The sequence below is a fragment of the Gracilinanus agilis genome, chromosome 5 (assembly GCF_016433145.1).
Source record: "Gracilinanus agilis isolate LMUSP501 chromosome 5, AgileGrace, whole genome shotgun sequence".
NCBI classification, from domain to species: domain Eukaryota; kingdom Metazoa; phylum Chordata; class Mammalia; order Didelphimorphia; family Didelphidae; genus Gracilinanus; species Gracilinanus agilis.
Genome location: NC_058134.1, coordinates 221,647,486 through 221,671,074, shown reverse-complemented (window position 1 = coordinate 221,671,074; position 23,589 = coordinate 221,647,486). Strand labels below are relative to the sequence as shown.

Below are 23,589 nucleotides of genomic sequence, written 5' to 3'. Positions count from 1 at the left end.
TTCCTTCCTTCCTTCCTTCCTTCCTTCCTTCCTTCCTTCCTTCCTTCCTTCCTTCCTTTTTCTGTGTTGTCTGCAGACTCCTCCAAATTTCTATTTAATTTCTTATGCCCACCCATTATATATCAAAAGAAGCAATTGGGAAAGCAGCCATGTGGAAGTAATCCCTGTATTTGTACAAAAGTCTGAGAACTCTGCTCTAAGAATTCTTCTTACTGGACTTCTAACAGTTAGCACAGCACCCAGGATATAGAAGGTGTTAGTTGATTGTGATTGAGTGACCAGAATTACAGAGTGGTCACATAAGAGAGGTTTACTGCTCTATCAGGAGACAGCATCATAATGCCAAACCATAAGCTTTCTTCAAGTTGACTAGCCATAGCCTTGGGTATTGGGATGATGAAATCATAAGAGCTCTCCTAAGGACATCAAAGATGAAACAAATTGAAGTCATAGCCTCCTGGGCTTAAAGAAATGTGAGTTTTATTAGGCCCAAGGTAAACAAAAGCACACCTGGGAGGTCAGGCTGGATTTCTGATCTCTTCAACCACAACAACTATCCACTTCGAATTTTTCCTAATGCTCCCCCTATCATATTCCCAATTCATTGTTTTCATGACCTATTCTCCACTGGCTTACTACCTTGCCTCATTTTTCATTGTGTTCTGGTTTGCTGTGACAGACCACAAGTCATAATGCATGGAGTGTCCTCATTTTCCTCAAAAGTTATAGAAACTGGCATCCTTTTGCGTCTTAAAAAATGTTCAAATCTGACTAAGGGGCAATGCTTTTTATGGAGACACCACCAATTAGCCATAAAGGGAATGCATCATTTTTATTTTATTTTTCAGAGAACCACAGAATTTTAAAGTTAGAATGGACACCAGAGTTTATTTAACACAACCCATACACAAAACAAAGCCCTACAATGACACACTATTAAAGGGAGTAGTGGACCTTTACTTGAAGACCTTCCAATAGTGGGAAGCCTAAGCAGCTCATTACACTGAGGTAATTTTAATTATTAGGAAGTTTTTCCTGACCACCAGCCTAAATTGCCCACTTGGCAATTTTCATCCATTGCTTCTGTTTGGCCCTTTGGGGCCAAAAGGGATCAGCTAAATTCCTTCTCCTTGTGGCATCCCTTCAAATAATCAAAGAAAGATATCCTGTTAGTCCAAGTCTTCTTTTCTCCTAGTAAAATCCCACCAATCCCTTCTAATACTTTTCTAAAACTCTCTTTCACTCTGTTTTCTTGCCTCAATTAGAGACCAAGTGAAAAGAATTTCTCCATTGAGTTTTGTAGTCATTTGCATGATCTGGGGCCCTCCTAAAAAGTAAGATAAGATTACAGGACCAGAGATCTGGAACTGGGAAGGGCCTGAGAAGTTACCTAGTCCTTATCTCAGAGGAAATGGAGAATAACTATATGAACTGATGAAGAACAAAGGAAACAGAACTAAGAAAACAATTAAAACAATGATAACAACATAACACACACACACACACACACACACACACACTCAGAAACCTCAAAAGACTTTTGACTTCTAATTGATACTTTGATAAATCATGAGAAGAAAAATGGATTTGAGAAGCACAAGAAGAAAAAATTCAGACTTCTCAGATATGAAGAGAGGGCCAAAAAAATTTGGATACCATTAATCTGGGAATTTGTTTTTTCTATTTCTACAGTTCTGCATTAAAGAGTTTTAATTAATTTTTTAAAAATTTGGCTCAGTTAAAAGGGACTGGTGATAGTAGGAGGAAAAGATTTATAATTAAGAAAAACTTGTTATTTGAAAAACAAAAATAATAAAATTTTAAAAAAAGAAAAGAAGAGCTTACTTAGTCCAACCCCCTTATTTTACAGATTTGGGAATGGAAACCTAGGAAGAGGAAAGGGACACATGATTTAGCCAATAGTACAACTGGGACTTGAATTCAAGATCTCTGATTCAAAATCCAGAGTTCTTTTTTCTTCAGGTTCTTCTGAGATAAGATGAAGCCACCAAGACCTTTAACTTTCCATTTCAAGGACTTAAAGTCTTGGCTTTCCTTTACTTTTATTGCTGAAGTCTCTTTATTTCTTTCCACTCGCCCTTGGTAGGATTCTAGTAAAGCTTATACCAGCTATCACTTGATTGTCAGGTGTCAAGTTTCCTGAACAGCAAAGGAAGAAACAATGGAAGAAAAGCAGACTTTTCTCCTGCAGCTACACAGAAAATGTGTGGCCATTCATTCCCATGGAAGGGCTTTCCCTATCTCCTCTTGCCTTGTCACCAGCGAACATTCATTCCACCTGGAGAGAAGTGTTTGGGAAAGGAGAAGGACAAGTTGCCATAATGGCCCACAGTCACCCTACCTTTAGATCAGATACATCCCGGTAACACTGTTCAGAACGAGTGTGGTCAGACAGCTGGACATTCCAGAAGCAGGGAAGCTGATACACGAGAAATGGATTCTGCTTGATGACAGCATTGAAAATATCCTAGAAGATACAACCAGGCCAACAATTAGTCAACCCAAGCCCATTATTTCAGCTGTCTCATCATTGTGTTTCACCTGGACAGGCTTTTTGATTACAGATTTAGAACTAAAAGGGATAGTAGAGGCCATGAAATCCAATCCCCATTTCTTACAGATGAGATAACTATGGTCCAGGGGGTTAAATTTGGATCTTTGATTTAGAGTTGGATGCAACCTATGAATTATCTAATCCAACCTCCTCATTTTATATATCAAAACATTGAATCAATGAGCATATATTAAGCACCTGTTATATGTGAAGCACTGTGCTAAGGGAAAAGGATAGAAAGAGCAAAAAAAAAAATTTCCTGGCCATCAAAGAGCTTACAATGTGTGGTCCACAGATGTTAAGTGACTTCATAGGCTCATAAATTTAGAGTTGAAAGGAACCTATGTTTCATCTGATTCAGTCTTTTCTTCTTATAGAAAAGGAAACTGAGGCTCAGAAAATTAAGTTATAACCTAGGATCCTAGATTTAGAACTGAAAGAGGCCTTAGAGGACATTTCAATTTGGCATTTGAGAAAACTAAGGCATAGAGAGGTTTAATTAATTAAATGACTTCACCCAGGGTCACATAGCTAGTAAATATCTAGGGTAGCCCTGAAGCTTAGTCTTTTTGACTCTGAGTACAGAGCTAGCTTCACTCCTCACTTCTCTTGCTAGTGCCTACAAGAGTGCTAACAGGGAGTTGCAAGTCTGTCAACTTGTGATACGGAGCAGTCTTTAATGGACTACAGCCAAGCTGCATCCCTGACATTCAATGGATACAAAGGAATGAAATATAGTAATAGATTTAAGGAAGAGTTTTGCTTCTGGATTTTTTTGAAGTCTTGTCTTTTTTTTTCTCATTTTGAGAAGGCATCTTAGACTCTTGAGTTTTGAGGATTTTCTAAAGAGTTTGGCTGTATTGAAGTAAGTCTCTAAAGACAGCTCCTTGGCTTTGTTTCTGTGTCCCTTCTCTAGGATATTAACCTCTGGGAGGCTGACCCAAGGAGGTAGGAGATGCCCAAGGTATGTGTGTGTGGGAGAGACACACTCTGATATGTTATAAATTACAGATGATCTTGATGTTGGTTGGAGTCCGTCTTCAAATACTAAGCAAATATTATGATGATAAAACCTTTCTGAGGCATCCATAGGCTAGATATCTAAAATGGTCTAATTCTGAAACTCTGGCATGAGAAAATTTGGTAACCAGGAACATAATTGTGCTAAATGAAGAAAAAGTGGCCCTAATAGGTGACTGAGCACCCCTTTCATCTTGGAAAATGGGTCTAAAATTGTTTCTCTATATAATTGTGGGTAGACTTCTTGTCTTCCCCTGTTACAATTTAAGCTATCTAAGAGTAGAGACCATTTTGTTCTTTGTGTTTGTGTCTCCAGCACCTAACACAGTGCCTGGTATAGGGTAGGTATTTAATACATTTTTATTGATTGATTCATTGAAGAGATGAATGGCTCAAAGGATTCTTGAAATTCACGTGGGGAGTATTTGGGAAAAAATGATTAGGGGAAAAGACAGGCTTTCCTTCAAATGAGGCTGAGTATCCCATAATGATACTCTTGGGCTACTGGGTGGACTTCGTATGGAGAACACAGCCCACTGAAGAGATAGTATTATGAACAGGTGGTTCTCACTCAATTTCTCTGCTCCAAGAAATTGCAGAAGTAATCTCTGAAGCAATTCCTGGAGCTTTCTGAGAGGGTTGTGATAGATATACCAAGGACTCCACAAGGACAGCAAACTGGAAACACATTTCCCATTTAGTGATCAAATTCAGACATATCAAGGAAAGTTTTAACCCTTTGGGGCTTTTCCCCTGAGACACAAGCATATGGTCAAACTCATTAAATTATTCCTAACAAACAGTACCAGAAGGTGAATTACATGCCTCCAGAGTCTTAGATGAATGAATAAGCTTTCCTTCTCTAATCTGAGGGTCCAACTGCTGGATTTCTCAAAGTCAGGTCACTAGAATTCAATAAAAAATGGTGACTATGAATGATTTATAAATGTTCCTCCCTAATTAAAATGTTGAACATGTATTTATTCTATTATTATTAGCTTATAAATATCAATAAATGAGCACTTTTTAAAGTTTATAGCTTTATAGCTGGAAGCAACTTCTAAAGCCATCTCTTCTAACCCCCTCATTTTATTGATGGTCTCTGAGAAAAAAGAGAAACTAAATGCTTTGGCCAATATCACACAGGTAATAGAAAGCATGAGATTTGAGCCCAGGTCTTTTGACTCCAGAACCATTGATATATCATGACTCAGCTTTATTTATTTATTTATCCGGTTATTTATTTATTTATTCGGTCATTCACTTATTTATCTATCTATCTATTTATTTATTTATTCATTCATTCATTCATTCATTCATTCATTTTTTTTAATTTTAATTTTAATTTTGTTTGTTTGTTTGTTTGTTTGTTTTTTAAATTTAAACCCTTACCTTCCTTCTCGGAGTCAATACTGTGTATTGGCTCCAAGGTAGAAGAGTGGTAAGGGCTAGGCAACAGGGGTTAAGTGACTTGCCCAGGGTCACACAGCTGTCTGTGTGTATGTCTGAGGCCAGATCTGAATCTAGAACCTCCTGTCTCTAGGCCTGGCTCTCAATCCACTGAGCCACCTAGCTTCCCCCTCAGCTTTATTTTTGAAATGAAGAAGAGGAAAGGAGAATTATGTATGACATAGTGAATCTCTTCTTGGCATTGTTTGTTTTATAAACATTTATATTAAATTTAACAAGGTGATTATAACACTGTCTTGTATTTCATTACACTGGAAAGTCTTTGGGTAAGGATTCATCAATGGATGTGTGCACCTGTTGGCTGAGCACCTAAGGTGAGAGAGACTCAATGCCTTCCATCAAGTGATGAATTTCTTTGGTTACAAAAACTCAGAAATTATTTGCTAAGTATAATGGGGCTGTGATCTCTGTTGGTCCAGGTAGACAGGTGGTTTCAGAGTTGGAAACAAATGAAGTTTCCATCAATCCAATCCAGAAACCCAAAGTAATCTCTTTTTAACATACCACCCAAATACTCCTGTAGTTTTTGCTTATAGACCTCCAATGATAGGGAACCTCACTGATGTTCTAGCCATCCCATTTTGGAACAGCTCTAATTATTCAGTTCTCTTTATACTAAACTAAAATCTGGATCAGTGCTATTCCCATTAATTTTCCAATGTCCTGTTTTCTGAAGCCCAACAGCATTAGTCTAATATTAATATTCTGTGATCCAAGACCTTTGGATAACTAAAACCAAAGGGATGGTAAAAAGAAACTCAATGGGGGCAGCTGGGTAGCTCAGTGGAGTGAGAATCAGGCCTAGAGACGGGAGGTCCTAGGTTCAAATCTGGCCTCAGACACTTCATAGCTGTGTGACCCTGGGCAAGTCACTTAACCCCCATTGCCTACCCTGACCACTCTTCTGCCTTGGAGCCAATACACAGTACTGACTCCAAGATGGAAGGTGAGGGTTTAAAAAAAAAAAGAAACTCAAAAATATCCCATGATAGGTCTCAGGCAAAGACCTAGTTGGTCATAGAATATTTAAATATTTAAATATATATATATATATATAATTATAGAATTTAAGGACCTTTGATTTAGAGTTGGATGGGGTCTTGAAAGCCATCTAAACTATAATGTTTACCACTTGGACAAATTACTTAACTTCCTTTTGTCTCAGTTTTCTTCTGTATAAAATGAGGGGTCAAGACTAGGTGAGCTCTAGTTTTAGGACCATGATTTTAGTCCAGTCTTTTCATTTTATGGATGTGGAAACTGAGTCTGAGATTAGATAATGTTATATCCTAAGCCATATATGTATCATACGTGGCAGAAAAGGGATCCAAACTGAGGTCTTCTGATCTAAGGTTTTAGTCTTCATAAGACACCACACAGGCAAATCCCTTCCCATTTTAAATCTCAGTTTCTATGATCCTATGAACTCAGTCTTCAGAGCAAAATATTGGAAGGTCCCCAGTAGATTCACCACCTTCAAACTTAAGCCTCAATATCCATTGTCAGTAAAGCGTCTACTCTCACCTGGTCCGCCAGCGAGGTGGAAAGCATGCTCATCAACTCCCTCTCAGCCGTCAGCCTCCACATCTGCTCCCACTTCATCTTTCGAAGCTTATCCAGAAGCAACAAGATCACCCCTGGAAAAGAGTGTGGAAGAGAGAAGCACAAGAGTCAGGGGAGTTACGCTAACAATAACCCGTCCTTCAAGCCAACAAGTTAATAGGCATTTATTAAGCACCAACTGTATGTCAAGCACTGAGCTAAGCACTATAAAGTGCTTTTACCTTTATATTACCTGGTAATGGACTTTCTGTATAATTGCTATGGAAGATGGTTAGTGTAAATGGTGCTCTTTCAATTTTAACAACCAAATCAGAAAACATTTATTTAATGCCTATAAAATAATAACAGTAACAGTAATAATGGCATTTGTGTAGGGCTTTAAGGTTTATGTAGCTCTGTAAAGTCAATGCTTATTACCCACAAAAGAACCTTCTGAGGTAGGAGCTATTGTTATCCTCATTTATAAATGAAGAAACTGAGCTTTAAAGGGGCCTAATGATGTGCCAGGGGTCATGAAGCTATTAAGTGCCCAAGGCAGGACTTGAATCCAATCTTCCCCAAGTCCGGCCATCTGAGCTACTGAGAAACACTACTGGCTGAGAGAGGGCAATATTGTTTCAGGCTTGGTTCCCCGCCCCGCCAAATCCAAATTCCATTTGAGTGCCTGGTTTATCTTTCTCTGATCCACTTGATTCTTCTGCTCTGGGCCAGAGTGCCAAGAAAGCTGATAGAACATCTTTTTTTCCATAGGAAAATCTGCTTGGAAAGATGGGCTTGCTTCCTGAGGCATCCAAAGTTACCCTTAAACTGCTCTGCCGGAGATTCAAAGCTCTCTTTAACCTGGTGCCACCCTATCTTACATTTCCTGTAACTACCCTCTATATACCCTCCATTCCATCCACACTGGCCAAGGGCTCACTGCCTCTTTCCCTCCTTCCTCTAGGTCAGAACACTGCACATCTGTTCCTGAAGCCCCAATGGACATTTAGCATCCCCCCTCGAAATTCCTTTCACAGATCAGTCCCATTGCTGATGTTAATGCCACCCATTCACAAGTTTGAAAGGAATGAGACCTCTAGGGAAGGGAAGAAGTTGGGGGGTGGGATGGGTGGAAGAGCTGGTTGAGTAAAATATCACGTTCATGGGATAATCATCTTTTTTGAGAAGGGAGGGGGACATAGGGGTAAAGTTAGCTAATCAGAGAAATGCAGTGATATAATTCATTTTCAACAGATTCCTGAAAAGGGATTCCAGTAAAATGTGTAAGAAGGTTTCAGTAAATCTTCCTATAAGTTTTTTCTTATTCTTACTGGTTTGGACAGAAGCTTCCAGTCTGATGGAGGGAGGGATCTCCAGACCATAGAAGAGTTAGGGCTATCATTTGGGAGAGGAGGCATTATGGAAGTCAACACCAGATCCAGGTGCCTCAGGAAGCAGAGCTGAGAGCTGAATTCAAGCCTAGGCAGTTACCAAGCTAGTGATAAGTGCTGGCTAAGCAGAGGAGAAACCATAGGTGTTAATTGATGAGAGTATTAGATAGCATACAGATTTATACAATTCCTCCCTTTTACAGATGAGAAAATTGAGGTCCTCAGAAGTTAAGTGAGAAGAGATTTACCCAATGTCACATGGCTAGTGTCAGAGGTGGGATTTGAACCCAGTTTCTCAGACTCCAGGGTTGGTCCTCTTTCTACCATGACACCTCCCTCTATTCTAGTTTAATAGAAACCTTAAAAAGGGAAGTTTAAGCCTAGGAAGCCAAGCTGAAACAATCTAATATTTGCTAAATTCCTATTGAGGGTGGCATCCACCAGGCCAGCACAGGGCTATTTTGTTTGACCATGAACCTCATCCCCAAACCCTGCCCATCTAGATCCTAAAAGGGGCTCTTCTTCCTGACAGTATATTGTAAGGATGCTTGGACCTTGCCATCTCTCCTGCACTTGACCTCTCCTATATTTTCTCTCTCAATTAGAGCTCTTTGAAACTAAGGATTATTTTACTTTTATACTTCCAGTGCTTAGCAAAGAGTTTGGTCCACATTAAGCACTTAAGAAATTACTTTCTATTCTACTAAGAGAAAGGAATAAAATATAAAAACAAAGACAAAATTTGTATTTGGAAATACAAAGACAGAATGACAAGAGTCTTTCCCTCGATAAGCTTATATTCACTTTGGATGAACATTTTTCTCTTCTTGTCAACTAAATTTCAAAGCCACTTGTGATTCTTCCTGCTCCCTCCTTATACTTACCCTTCTCTTTTCATTCCTAAGGTTACTCATGGAGTTTAGCTAGACTTTCCTGATAGCCTCTTTATGATTCATGTAGCCTACTTTGATATTCCTTCTAGAACCATCTAATCTCTCCCTTTGAAAATTCATTCTCCACATTACAGATTCATCTTCCAAAATTTCTTTTATCTTGTCCCTTCCTTGTTTGGAAAACTTTCAGGGTGACTCTTCCTTGTCTCAACTACCTGAAGAATCCCTAAAATCTTAATCTGACATTCAAGGCTCTTAAGCATCTTGCCTCAAGTACTTTAAAAAATATTTTTTAATTTTAAAAAATCTATTTTAAAGATTTAATTTTTTTCTCAATTATACATGAGAACAATTTTTAACATTGATTTAATTTTTTTAAGTTCCAAGTTCCCTTTCTCCTCTCCCTTGCAAGCACTTTGATCTTGGTTATACGTGTGCAGTCATGCTAAACATATTTCCATATTAGCCTTTCAACCTACCTTTCAAATCTTTTCTCACTAGTCTCCTACACTATCCCCAGTTAATTTATTTACTCTCCTTGGATTATTTATTGTATTTTCCTTCTCGTCTTTCTTGGCTACTCTCATTCCTCACATTGAAAAAGATGTCATCTATCTTCTGTTGCTGACCAAATTCTGACCGTTCTTCAAATTAAGTGAGACTTCCTCCATCTCTAAGATCTCAACACCTACCAACTCCTTTAGTCATAATTTCTTAACAGCTTGTGTGGGATTTGAATTCAGAAGACCTGGGTTCACTTCTTGGCCCAGTAAAGTTTTACCTGGGAAAATTTGGATCTCCCAGATGCTTAATTTCTTGAACTGTTAAATAAAGCATTTGGACTAGGAAGGTCCTCTCAATTCTAAATCAATAATCCTATGATTGATTCTACTAGGTCATCAGTAAGATGTGGGAGTTTGCAATCACTTACTCAACTCTTTCTTTGTGAGCCCCTTATACCAGTGATAGCAGGTAGAAATGGGGGCCATTAAACTATACGAGGATCCCTGAGGGCTACATCCTGACCTACAAAACCACGTATTAAAATTATCTTTCTTTTATTGTATTTTATTTGTTTTGTTAAATATTTCTCAACTATCTTTTAATCTGGTATGGGTATGTTGGTGCCTCATGAGATCCATGGGCTACTTCTGGCTTACCCTTTTGCCAACTTCAGCCAAACTGATTTATTTTCTATTTCTTAAACATGTTTTGGGCACATCTACTTTGTTCTTCACCTTGCTTTATTTCTTTTGCTTGTGTATTTATCTGACCTTGAATACCCACACCTACTGTGGAAGTTACTTTTTAATTTGATCATGACTTTTAATCCTTCCATCCTTCTCTGCTTTTTTATTTAGCCCTCTTCTGGTTTCCCACTCCTTTCCACCCAGTCAGGAGTCCATTATCTTTCCATTGAAATGTATTGAAAATGGCTGAGATTTAGGGCTGGAAGGGAGCTTTGAGGACATTAAGTCCTTTCATTTGACAGTAATGTTTTACCTGGTAGAATTTGGATCTCCTAGATGCTAAATTTCTTCATCTGTTTAAATAAGGCATTTGGACTAGAAAGGTCCTCTCAGCTCTAAATCTATCATGCTATGATTGATTCTACTAGGTCATCAGTGGTGATATTACTGAAAGGCTTGCATAATATAATAAGATGTGGGAGTTTGCAATCACTCGACAAGGAGATGAAGACCCAAAAAGGTTTCTAGGATCATAGCTTTGGACTTGGAAGGGAACTCAGAGGATGTCTAGTTGGAATCTCTCATTTGACAAATGAGGAAAACTGAGGTCCAATAGAAGTAGGTGCCTGGCCCAAGGTCACATACATTAATAAAGTATGAAGCAAGGATTTGAATGCTGGTTTTTTGAAGCCAAATCCAGTATTCTTGACACAGCCATGATACCTCTAACAACCTAGAATCTTTCTCCCTCTTGACCTTTGTCATACCTGTCTTGCTTCTCCACAACGCTGGCAATTTTCCACCACTGCCTCCTCTGCTCCTATTCCCACTATCAGGCCACTGAGAACTGCTGAGGGAAGAAGAACAGCTATATAATGTAGCCGACTGAGTTTGTAGCAAATTCTAGACATTCCGTTCCTGTTGGGTCCTCACTGCTGCTCAGCAACCCTCCTTACTCATCAAGCCTCAAGTTCTTAACCCTCTTTGCTCATGAGATTGTTCCAACTCTTTCTGATTCTCCTTCAGCTTTCAGCTCTTCATCCTTCAACTTCTCTTTTAAAAGAGGCAATCCATTCCACTTTGGGACTGCTCTAGTTTCAAGGAGATTATTTCTTATAGTGAGCCAGCATTTGCCCTTGGGCTATTTTCACCTCTTACTTCTAGTTCTGGTCTCAGGTCAAGAAAAGATAAGTCATATTCTTTTTCTAAGACATGAAGGCAGCTCTCACATTTCACCCTCTTCCCTCACCCAATGTCTTTTCTTCTCCAGGCTAACTTCAGCTCCTATAGCCAATATTTATAGACCCCTCAGCATTCTTGACTCTCTCTGTTTACTTTTTAGATTGTAAATATCCTTCCTAAAACATGGCACCCAGAAGGGAAAACGATTAACCACCACCACCACCACCATTTATATAAGGCTTTCCATATGGCAGGCACTGTGCTAAGTACTTTACATTCATTATCTCATTTGATCCTCAAAACTCAGGGAAGTAGATGTCATTATTATCCCCATTTTATAGATGAGGAAACTGAGGCAAACAGGGACTAATGACTTTCCCAAGATCATAGAAATAGTAAGTGTCTGAGGCTAGATTTGAACTCAGGTCTTCTTGATTCCATACCTGGTATTCTATGGTATAATCTGGGTGTCCAAATGGAATCAAACTCACACAGGATTGAGATTTCCACTTGGAATCCCTGAATGTGGCAACTGGGTCAATGTCTTTTTAAAATTCCAATGTTGAAGGATATTCTCCCTGATTTTGGTCTTCTGAATGGGCCTTAGCCATATAATTTGATTCTTACAACAACTCTCTAAAGTAGATGCCATTATTACTCCCTCTTATAGATCAGGGAACTGAGGAAGAGAGGGGTTAGGTGACTAGCCCAGGGTCTACAGTCAATAAATATCTGAGGTAGAATATGAATTCAGGTCTTCCTGATGCCAGTTCTAACTCTCTATCTACTGCAGAACCTAGTTGCCTTTTTGGTGTTAGTGTTACTCCAACAGTGCCATTTTACAGATGAGGAAACTGGGTCCCAAAGAAGTTAAATGACTCATCCAATTTCTCATAGTAGGCAAATGAGAGAAACAGAATTTGAACCCATGTCCTCTGACTCCAAATCCAAAGCTTTTCCTATAGGATTGTCATGTCCTCTAGGAACAGAATATTCCTTATGCCTTAAGGCAGTGATGGGCAAACTGTAGCCTGTGGGCCAGATGCAGCTCCCTGAAATGTTCTATCTGGCCACCAACATTATTCCTAATCTGATGAATACAATGAGGAGGATACAATACAATGAAACTTCGAAAGAGTTGCCTTAGACACAGACTGACAGATGAGGATTTTCTTTCCTTTGGCCCCCTCCGTAAAAAGTTTGCCCATCACTGCCTTAAGGGATCCAGGTCTCTAAACAGATCAAGAATGAAGATGCTCCTTCTGGGGTCCTATTTTTACTTAAAAAATTTCTTCTTTGCTCCCCATCTTTGTCCATTCCTCCCCTGCTCATATCTTTCATTTGTCTGCCCTGTGAGTTCCAACACATTATTTAGAGAATTCAGCTCTCGAATGGAATTATATAATCTGCCTGTCTCTACACTTGAACATTGAATTCCAAAAAAAAATCATTTTGTGCAAGGTTATGATTCCTCCTCTGTACTGTCCCTGTCATCCCTCTCTGTCACCCTCCGCCCTCTTTCTCTGTCTCTCTCCCCCTCCCTCTCTCTTCCACCCAAACCCTTTTACACACAAATGGGGTATAGAGAGCTCTTTAGTGCTAGTTCATAAAATCTCCCTTATTAAGGCTATGTTGGGAGGGTCACGGGTTCATGGATTAATATAGCCATTTAGACAGTATTATAATATATTTTATAACTATATCACATTTATGAGATACGAGAGTATGTTATCGTAGGCAGAGGAGTGACCTTAGAGACCAGAAGATCTAGGTTAAAGTTCTACCTAGGCAAACATATTAATCTCACAGTGACCCAGGCAATCCCCTAAGATGTAAATTATGTGACTGATGCCTTTGCTGATCTATGGCAGTGAAGGAGTTTTCCATATGAGAAATTCTTCATGAGGATCAAACCAAAGATTCATAGATGGAGGAGGAAGGGAAGGAGGAAATAAGCATTTATTAAATGTCTACTATGTGCTCTAAGGCACTGTGTTGGGGATAACCAAAAAAAGGCAAAAGATTGCCCCCTCCCTCAAGGAAATAACAATCCAACTAGGGAGAAAACATGAAAAAATACGCATACATATAGCTATATAAATATATAGATAATATAATAATATATATTCCCACAAAGCACCCTATATATACAGGATGAATGGGAAATAATGAACAGGGGAAGGCACTGAGATCAAGGAAGGCTTCCAGTAAGAAGTGGGTTTTTAGTTGGGATTTAAAGGAAGTCAGGGAGGTCTGTAGTCAGAATAGAAGAGGGACAGCATTCCAGAGAAAGTTCTAAGAACCCAAAGATGGAGTGTCTTGCTCATGGAACAGCTAAGAGGCCAGTATCAGAAATACTATCTAATATGTTGTTATTATCTTCATTTTACAGGTGAGGAACCTGAGACAGAGAGAGATTAAATGACTTGCTTTGGGTCAGACAGCCAAGAAGTATATGAAGCTGAACTTGAACTCAGATCTTTCTGACTTTAAGCCCACATTGTGCCACCTAGATGCCACAGGTTGATGTACTTAATATTTGTATTGTCAATGCTTAGCACCTCAAATGACACAGTAAGTGCTTGTTCATTCTTTTATGCAGATATAAGGAACCTTAGATTCCACCTGTCCTCATCTTTTTATTTTACAGATAAAGAAACCGAGGCTCAGACAATAAACTTCAAGACTTGCCCAAAGTTATGGGACAGGTAGGTGGCACAGTGAGTGGATAGGGCACCAGATCTGGAGTTAAGAGGATCTTTGCTCAGATACTTCCTTCTGTATGACCCTAGACAAGTCACTTAATTCAAATTGCCTAACCCAAGCTCTTTTGCCTTAGAACTGATATTTAGTATTGCCACAGAAGGTTTGAGTTTTTAAAAAGAACTTGCCCAGAGTTATAAAGATTATATATGACAGAGGCAAGATTTGAACCTAGATTTTTTTGGCTCCAAATCCAGTGGTCTTCCCCCTTTACCTCTACCTTTCCCCTCTACCAAAAGATATACTCCCCGCTCCCATCAAAAAAGAGAAGAATCTGTTTATACTTTTAATCTGTCTGTCTGTCTGTCTGTCTGTCTGTCTGTCTGTCTGTCTGTCTGTTACAATCAGCCAATGAGTTAGGGGCTAAAAGTATTTTAAGGAAATAGCCCAGAGAAGTAAAGTTATTTGTCAAAGGTCATATAATTAGTAAGTGTACAACCAAGAGTCTAGATGGAAGAAATACCTATCAGTGATTAAATCATAGCACTCTAGAATTTAGAATCTAAAATTTAGAGTTAGACAATACTCCAGAAAGTGCATATTCTTTTAACAAGGTCAAACAACAAGTTAATGGCAGGAGGTGGGAATTAACCTGGAATCTCCTAGTTCAATTCCTCTTCTCATAGATGTTTTATAAAAGTGAGAGACTGACAAGTAAAGAGTAGTTCTTACTAGCTTATAATTAGAATGAAAGTTCCAGAAGGAATGTCAGGAAGTCAACTGACCATGTAGATCCTGGTAGGCACATCAATGTCTCAAGCAGTCAAACACAATGGATTCTGACCTCGGAATTCAGATTGGGATTGTATTCCAGGTCAGAGGAGATAGTTAGCTGATGTTTCCACGGTATATGAAAAAGTTAGAAACAGGTTAGAAACAAAGATGCAAGGGAAGAATTATTTGGTGAAATCTAGCCAGGTTCCCCATGATGTAAGAGGCAAGCGTGAGAATGGATGGAATACCAATTTGGACCAAGGAAGATCTAAATTCAAATCCCACTTCTGACCCTTAACAGCTATGATGCTCAAGAGAAGTCATTTCAGTTTTCTGATGCTCAGTTCCTCAGATGTAATCTGGGAAAAATAATACCTGTGGTCCTTCTGGGATGTTTTGAGGTTTGGATGATATATATGCTAAATAGTTTGCATACACATAAGTGAGTGCCAAATATTATGTTAGAAATATGCTGATTGTATTAAGGAAAAAAAGGAAGCAATCGATAAATGTTCATTAAGCACCTGCTTTGTGCTAGGCACTGGGCTATACCCTGGATCTACGGTGATCTGAAGGCTTCTTATCCTGGGATGATAAAAGAAAGGATGAAACTGATTCCTGGCTGAAAAGTATTAAAGGCTACAGAGCAGTTTTGTGAGAGAAACCATGAAAATCACATTGCCCGAGCCCTCTGGAAATAACACTGGACAGTCATAGAAAGCTCCCAGCTGGGCAGAAGTCTGCAGCAGCATGAGGGAAAGAGAGGCAGGCAACTTGATTTATTTTTCATTTCTCACTTATTATAGTCTAGGTCACAAAAAGATATGACAAGAGCATTGTGTTAGGAGTGGGAGAGAGGGGGATATGGAGACATTGGAAAGGATGTGTAGAGAGGTAAAGGAGAAAACAAAAGAACCAGGAACCAGTAAAGCCCTATTTCCCAATTATTAGAATAATTATCCATTTGTTTTCTTATTTTTCTACTTGAATCATGTCATGTCCTTGTTGAAAAAATTTTTACTGGCTCCCTATTGCACTCTACAGGTTCGGTCCCAGCTTTTAAGCCTGGAATTAAGGATCTCTCCATTAGAATTAGCTGTAGCTCACAATACTTTCAGAATTGCAAAGTGTTTTTCCTCATGACAGTTCTGCATGGTTAAGTCATGAAAGCTTTGTGATCCTCATTACACAGATGGGGAAACTAAGGCTCACAGAGGTCAAGGGAATCACCTAATTTCACATGAATGTTAAGTGTTGACATTGAGATTGAAACGTAGGTCCCACCCAACTTCCAATGATGGTGTTGTTTCCACTTGGCTACATTGACCATCATTCACTCACTCAATCATTTATACACATATTAAGTGCTTAACTGTATAAAATTCTTGTGCTAAGGTGCAGGGAAGATGCAAAGATCCTTAAACCGGGATGGACTCTTCTTGTTTTATCTCTGATTCCTCCTAAATATGGTCAAACTGATCAACTCAGTGTCCTGTCTCAGACATTTAATGCTGTGAAAGCCTCAGTTTGCCTTTTAGAGCATTAATTTCCTCATTTGGAAAATTAGAGGGGTTGTCCTAGATGATGCCTAAGGTCCCTTCTAGTTCCAAATCTAGGATCTTAGGATCCCCCAAATTTTCTCAATCCTCCTTCTTGGGATGAACCATCCTGTTCTTTCTGCCAGTCAAAATTCTAGCATCCTTTAAGGTCTCAAATTCTATGTCTTCCATGAAATCTTGAAAGGATTACAGGGCTCCAAGAAGTGTGGGTGAGGAGAAAGAGGATACTAAGCATGGTGGATAGTCAATGCAAAGTTATGGAGAAGGGCAAATGGAGTACCAGTGTGAATAACAGAGAGAAGACTATTTTAGTTAGGATGAGGAGTAAATAAATGGGAGTAACACATAATTTATCTGGAAATATTGGCTAGAGATCAAATATGAAAATGCTCTAAATGTTCAACAGAAGGCTTTGGATTTTTTTCTTAGTGGTAATAGGGAGCCATTGAAACTTCTTGAGCAGGGGAGTGCGATGTTCATATCTGAGCTTTAGGAATATTCTACCTTCATCAGGAAGCCTGTACCAACCTCTCTTAATCCTAGGGTCTCTCTCTTATTTACTTCCTATTTATTTTGCATAACTTTCTTGTATTCATTTGTTTGCTTTTTTCTACTCATCAAACTCTAAGCAACTTGAGGGTAGCATAGCATTTTGATTCTTTTTTTCATTCCCAGTGATTAGCACAGCGCCTGACATATATGGCAGGCATCTAATAAATGTTTGTTGACAGATTATCACTCTGGAAACTGTAAAAAGGATGGATTGGAAAAGGGAGAGATTGGAGTCAAAAAGACAAATCAGAAGGCTAATACTGAAGTCCAGACACAAAAACAGATGAGAGAACTATAATATATGTTGGTAGTTCCAATACAGTTCAACAACCTTTTCAAAATCTATCCCCCTGGAGATAAGGAACCTCCTGTGATCTCTACCTTCTGTGGCTCCAAAGCACAATGGACAGCAACTTAGAGGAATCTCCTAGGCATTCCAAGTCTAATTCATTCATTCATTTTAATAATCACATCAAGAAAACTTACTATGGGCAAAGCATTATGCTAGACATTAGTAGCTGTTCAAACTGCATACTTTGAGCTGTTGGTTATCATCCAGTCTAACCCCTACTTAAATTATGGCTCATCTCTATGACATTACCAGCATCTCACATCTACTTAAAGAGCCAGACCTAAAGACAGGGGTGGGGTGGGTCCTGGGTTCAAATCTGATTTTAGATACTTCCTAGCTGTGTGGCCCTGGGCAAGTCATTTAATCTTAAATTTAATTGTCCAGCTCTTACACCTCTTCTGTACTGGAAATAATACTTAGAAGTGATTCTAAGGCAAGAGGCACTAGTTTAAAAAAAAAAAAAAAGACATCCTGTAATCTCCAGAACATCTCTTCCTTTCCTCTCTTATCTCATAGTAAAAGCCTCCTAAATGGTCCTTTTGTCTTGAGTCTCTTAACCATTCTGCTGGAGGGTGGATCTGACCACCAATTAACTCCAGGGGCTGCCAGTCACCTCCAGTATCAAATATACTCCCTCCTCCTCATTTAGAATTTAAGGTTCTTTATAATCTGGACTCCTTCTACCACCTTTGTCTTTTGACACACTCTTCTTTTCTACTCTGCTTTGAGCTAGTCATTCTGGCTTCTTTGTGCCACTTTACACGTGACACATTTCTTCTCTTCCCTCCACGGTACTTTGTGCTAGCTGTCTCCTATGCCCGGAAAAGTCTCCTTCATTTCCACCTCTTGAAATTGCTGGTTTCCTTCAAGATGCAGTTCAAATGCCTCTTCTCAGGGTAACCTTCTATCTGCTTTGTCTCTATATTTTCTATCTCTATTTCTACCTTTCTATCTATCCATCCATCCACCTGGTCTTTACTATTAGAACATAAGCTCTTTGAACATTGTACACAGTAACTGCAATTTTGTATGATGATCTGTTGTGAAAGACTCAGCAATACAGGGATTCAGGACAATTCTGAAGGACTTAGGACAAAGCATGCTCTCCACCTCCGTAGGAAGAATCGTTGGGGTCAGAATGCAGATCAAAGCAGACTATTTCTTACATTAGCTTATGTATGCTTTTATTTGGGGGGGGGATTTTCTCTGACTCTTCTCTTACAACAATGACCAATATGGAAGTATGTTTTGCAATGATAATACGTATATGACCCAGATGAAATTGCTTGCCATCTTCGAAAGGCACAGAGAGGAAGGGAGATGATTTAGATCCTATAACCTTGGAAAACATATGTTGAAAATTGTCATTACATGTAATTGGGGAAAAATCTTTGAACAAAAAAATTAAATTAGAAAAGGATGTAAGCTCCTTGAGGGTAAGGAATATTTTACTTTTTTTCTTAGTATCTTAGTGCCCAGCATAAAGCTAATACTCATGCTTGTGATTGACCTAAGAAAACCTACCCCCCCTTTTAGACTGTTCTTATTTATAGAGGGTATTCCTTTATCTAGTACAAAAATCTGTGGTTCTTGCCTTTCAGAGAACTTATATTCTAGGAGAATTAAACTATACACCATCAAAATGCTATGTAAAATATTTTAAGCACAAGAGAGAGGTAGAAATAGAATTCTGCAGAGAAAGATCACTTTCTGGGTGAGGAGGGAAGGAAGGGAGCCAATCTGAGAAGAGATAACCTTGTATTGGGACTTGAAAGGATGCATATGATTTAAGTAAGTAACAGAACTATGGAGCAAGGAAAGGAAAGAAAAGAATATCAGGTGTAGAGTTAATTTTGTTGAGTGGTTTCAGTCACGTCTGACTCTTCATGACCCCATTTGGGTTTTTTGTTTTTTTTTTGGCAAAGATAGTGGACTAGTTTGCTATTCTCTTCTCCAGCTTGTTTTACAGATGAGGAAACTGAGGCAAACAGGGTTAAGCAACTTGCACAGCTAGAAAGTGTTTGAGGCCAAATTTGAACTCAGGAAGATGAGTCTTCCTGACTCCAGGCCTGGCACTCTATCTACTGTCCTTCCTAGTTTTTTAGGTAGAGACAGTAAAGGCAGAGAGGTGGAAGAACATTGGGAATGCCTGAAAAACAGTAAGTTATTTCATTTATCTTGCACACAGAACATATGAGGAGTAGCAGAGAGAGAAAAGGCAAGGTCTATTCGTTCCTGGAAGTGCCCTCTGACAAGTTAAGTGGAGACCATGGTTCATGTCTGCCCAGAAAGGGAAGTGCTTCCTGGCACCTGGTTAGGAGGCAATGCCCTGAAACTTGTTCTAGGAGCCTATTTGAAGGCTGTACTTAACATTTACACATGTTTGCTCTTTCTAAACAACTTCATGATGTTCTAGTTTGATCCTGAAGGTCAAGAGGAGATAGATTCTCTCCTCCCACTGCACCAGATTCTGCAAAATACCAGGACTATCCTCTATGAATTTCTATCAGATGGCAAGTCTTTTCTGCTGCATTTTGACAGCAGACCATGTAAGGGGTAATGACCCATCTCTCTCAAAAAGAATAAAAACAAACAAAGGCTGTGTTCACTTATGGGGAGAGTTGGTTGGTAGGTATGATAATATTTTTCTTTGCTCATAAATCTATAATTAAATACAGATGTATTCTAAATATAGACAAAAAAGAGTGAATCTTGGGAATGCTAATGAAAATAACATGTTTATGTAGCATGACTACAGTTTATAAACACACACAGACCTCAGAAGATCCCTGTGAGACAGTAGGTCAAATATTACCATCCCTATTTCATGAATGAGAAAATTGATTACAATATAGGAAACGACTCCAACATAATCAAAGCTTAGTTCCTTCCTCTGAATATTAGGTGACAACCCAGGCTCATTGAAGGAGGACGTGTATATTCCATGATCTTTAGTTCATGGGATCAAGTGATCCTAGATTTAGATTTCAAAGAAAAATTGGGGGGGGCATTGGAGTTAATTTCTCATTTTATAGACCAGGAAACTGAGGCACAGAGCTGTTATGTTACGACATGACTTGTCCAATAGACAAAATTTGGAAGCAAGGTCTAGTTCTTTTGGTGCTAAGCTGAGTTGTCTGAGTGATATAACAGGGTTCTTGAGAGAAGAATGTTTTATGGAGTATAAGTATGATAGAAATACAAGAAGAACTCGACTTGCTCTGCTTGATCCCAGTAAGCAAACGAGGCCATTGTTTGGGGAGATGGGGTGGAGTGGGAGAAAGAGCATGCTTTCCAATAATTAGAGCTGCCCAGTAATGCCACTAGCTGCTTTGAAGAGTTGGGGATTTTACTGGAATTTTACTGGAATTCTTGAATAAAGGTTGAATGGCTACTTCTTAGGGACATTGTTGGTTAAGGAGATCCCCATCCATGTAAAATTGCAACTAACTCAGTGGTCTCTTAGCCCCCTTATAATTCTGAGATTCTGTGATAATATCAATTTTATCATTCTTGTTATTTTCTTTTTTGCATCCCTGGATTTCACTTCTGTGAAATCGGTGTGGAAAATTTTTCCACTGAAGTAAATCAGCAAACTTCTGTAACTTACAGTCTTAGAAAGTTTCTTGGAACAATGAACTATTAACTAATCCTTTGCTGTTATTGTTTGTCCTTCATTTAAAACAAAACAAAACAAAACAAAACCTTAACTTCTGTCTTAGAATTGGCACTAAGTATCTATTCTAAGACAAGAGCAAGGTTGAGGTAATTGGGGTTAAGAGACTTGTCCAGGATCACACAGCTAGGAAGAGTCTGAGGACAGATTTAAATCAGGTCTGTCTGGCTCTCTATCCCTTGTGCTACATAACTGTCCCTTGTCCTTCTTTAAAAACAAAACAACACTTAGAATCAATACTGTGCATTGGTTCTAAGGTAGAAGAGCAATAAAGGCTAGGCAATGAGGGTTAAATAACTGTGTGACCTAGCTGTCCCTTGTCCTTCATTTTTACCTTCTATCTTAGAATCAATATTATGTATCTATGTATCAGTTCCAAGGCAGAAGAGTAGTCAGGGCTAGGCAATGGGGGCTAAATGAAGCCTAGGGTCACACAGGTAGGAAGTATCAGAGGTCACATTTGAGCTCAGGACCTCTTCTTTCCAAGTCAGACTCTGTTATCTACTGAGCAACCTAACTTCGTCTTGTCCTTCATTTCTGAAGAGGACCAATGACATCTGATTTATCAGGGTCCTCTTTTCAGTCTGTACCAGAGGCAGGAGTTAAAATCAGGATTTATCATCAATTATCACCATCAGTCATCATGCCCAATATATAAATGTCTGCAACTGCCATATTGATATACATGTGCATCAGAGAACTACAGCAATTGGACTTGATAGCCTCTGAAGTCCTTTCCAGTTCTAAATCTCTGATCTTATAGTCACTTTGTGCCTCTGGGCCTCAGTTCTCTCTTCTGTAAAATGAGGGGATTGGACTAAAGGTCTTTTCTAGCTTTCTATGGAAGATTCTATGATTTGTGTGAATTAAGGCAGAGTTGTCTGTATATGAACAACCAGAAGAGTAATCGATATAGTAACTTCAACAATGTAAATGGAAAGATGAAAGAAAGGGAGCTAAAATGTGAGTAATCAAAAAAAAAATCCGATACTGTCCTAGAGAATAGATAACAAATAAAAATATGTGACCCTCCTTTCTTTTGAGAGGAGGACGGCCACGATCACAAAATGATGCACATGATCTCAGAGGCACTCATTCTGCGGGCTGTCATTACATAATTTATTTCATTGTTTTGAGGGAGGATTCAGTTCTGGAGTAGAGACTGGCATTGTTATACCTTCATGACTGAAATGTATCAAAGACACTTATTTATGAACAAACAAATGCTTCTGGATCCCCAGCATTCAATATAGTACTGAACATAGTGAGTATTTAATCAATGATGATTGATTGACTGACTGATTGATTCTATTAAAACAGACACCAGATTTGGAGCCAGAAGACACGGGATACAATTCTGTCCCCTATTTACTAGCTGCATGACTTTAGGCAAGTCATTCTCTTGTGGGTTTCACGTCCCTCATCAACAAAACCCAAGATTTGGGAATTTCACATTCAATTATCTCTAATGTCCCTTTCTGTTATGAATTTTATAAACCATAGACTAAATTAATGATGGCGTTTAAATCTGTTGCCAGTATCCACGAAATGTACTGGCCATTAGAAAGGGCTTCCATTCCCTCGTTTTCCCCAATCTTTTTCCAGACTTCGGATGATGGTGTCATAACCAAAGAGATTATGAGCTCCCTTGGGGTTATTCCAAGTGGCTGCTAAGAGATACTTGGGGAAAGAAAGGAAAAAAACAACAACAAGGAACAGATGTAAAATTATGTACATAAATTATTATTTGAGGCAGTCTCTGAAGTCTGTTTAGGCTCTTAAATACAATGGCATCCACACCAGTATAACAGCAAGATCTCCTCTTGTTCCCATGTCTGGGTTTTTTCTTCCTTTTTTTTTCTTATTTTGCACCCAAGTGTAGAGCAGCTGAGAAAACCCATCTCTGGAACTCCCATAACCATTACTATTTATTGACCTCCCTCCCACCGTGCTGGGGGATTAACTAATTAATGCTTGCAAAGTGCTTTGAAAATATAAAGTACTGTATAAAAGCTTAATAAATAACAGTTACAGAAACTATACATTTCCTCATTAAGGTGCCTAATTATCCCTCAGTGAACTTGCATAATTCCCACTAGAAGGAATGAGAATTATGGGCATGCATGCAAAGTGAGGAACCAGCTTTCCAAGTGAACACTAGTTACACTAATGAAAATGGTTGCATCTTAAATTGGACCCTTTCAACCTGAAAAAGCTGAGATTCAGCTGCGTGAAATACGTGCCCCAAGTCAGCTCATGATGCTGTCTAATGGGAGAGATGGAGCAGAGGGAGAAACGAGCCAGTTGGGAGATTGGCTATAGCAAAGTCAAGTGCCCTCTCTGACACATGAAAGGTGGTACCTCGGGAAGCTCAAGGATACTCTCCAAGCCTCAGTTTCTTCTACTGTAAAACAAGGAGATTATACCCACTCTGAGAGTCAAATGATGAAGTCTCATGCTAAGATTTAGGGAGCAGCTATTTTCAAGAATCATAAAAGCTATCCCACGGAAGAGGGATGGGGAGAAGACTTGTTGGATGTCTGAACAGAGAACTAAAAAAAATAGGGGTCAGCAGGTGAAGTTGAGTGGCACAGTGGATAGAGTGCTGCACTTAGAAATAGTTTAAATCCTGCCTTTGACACTTGGGAGCTGTAGGTCCCTGGACAAGTCACTTAACAATTATGTGCTTCATGAGTTTCCTCACTTATAA

General features: G+C 39.0%; 1 protein-coding gene across 1 annotated transcript in view; it reads right to left on the bottom strand.

Moving 5' to 3' along the window:
• Positions 1–23,589, bottom strand: part of LARGE1 (LARGE xylosyl- and glucuronyltransferase 1) — a 401,339-nt gene that overhangs the window by 74,044 nt on the left and 303,706 nt on the right. The window contains exons 7-8 of the mRNA XM_044679131.1: positions 6,590–6,702; positions 2,363–2,488 (exon numbers count right to left, since the gene is read on the bottom strand). Coding sequence (XP_044535066.1) covers positions 2,363–2,488; positions 6,590–6,702 — 239 coding nt within the window. The remainder of the gene's footprint in view (positions 1–2,362; positions 2,489–6,589; positions 6,703–23,589) is intronic.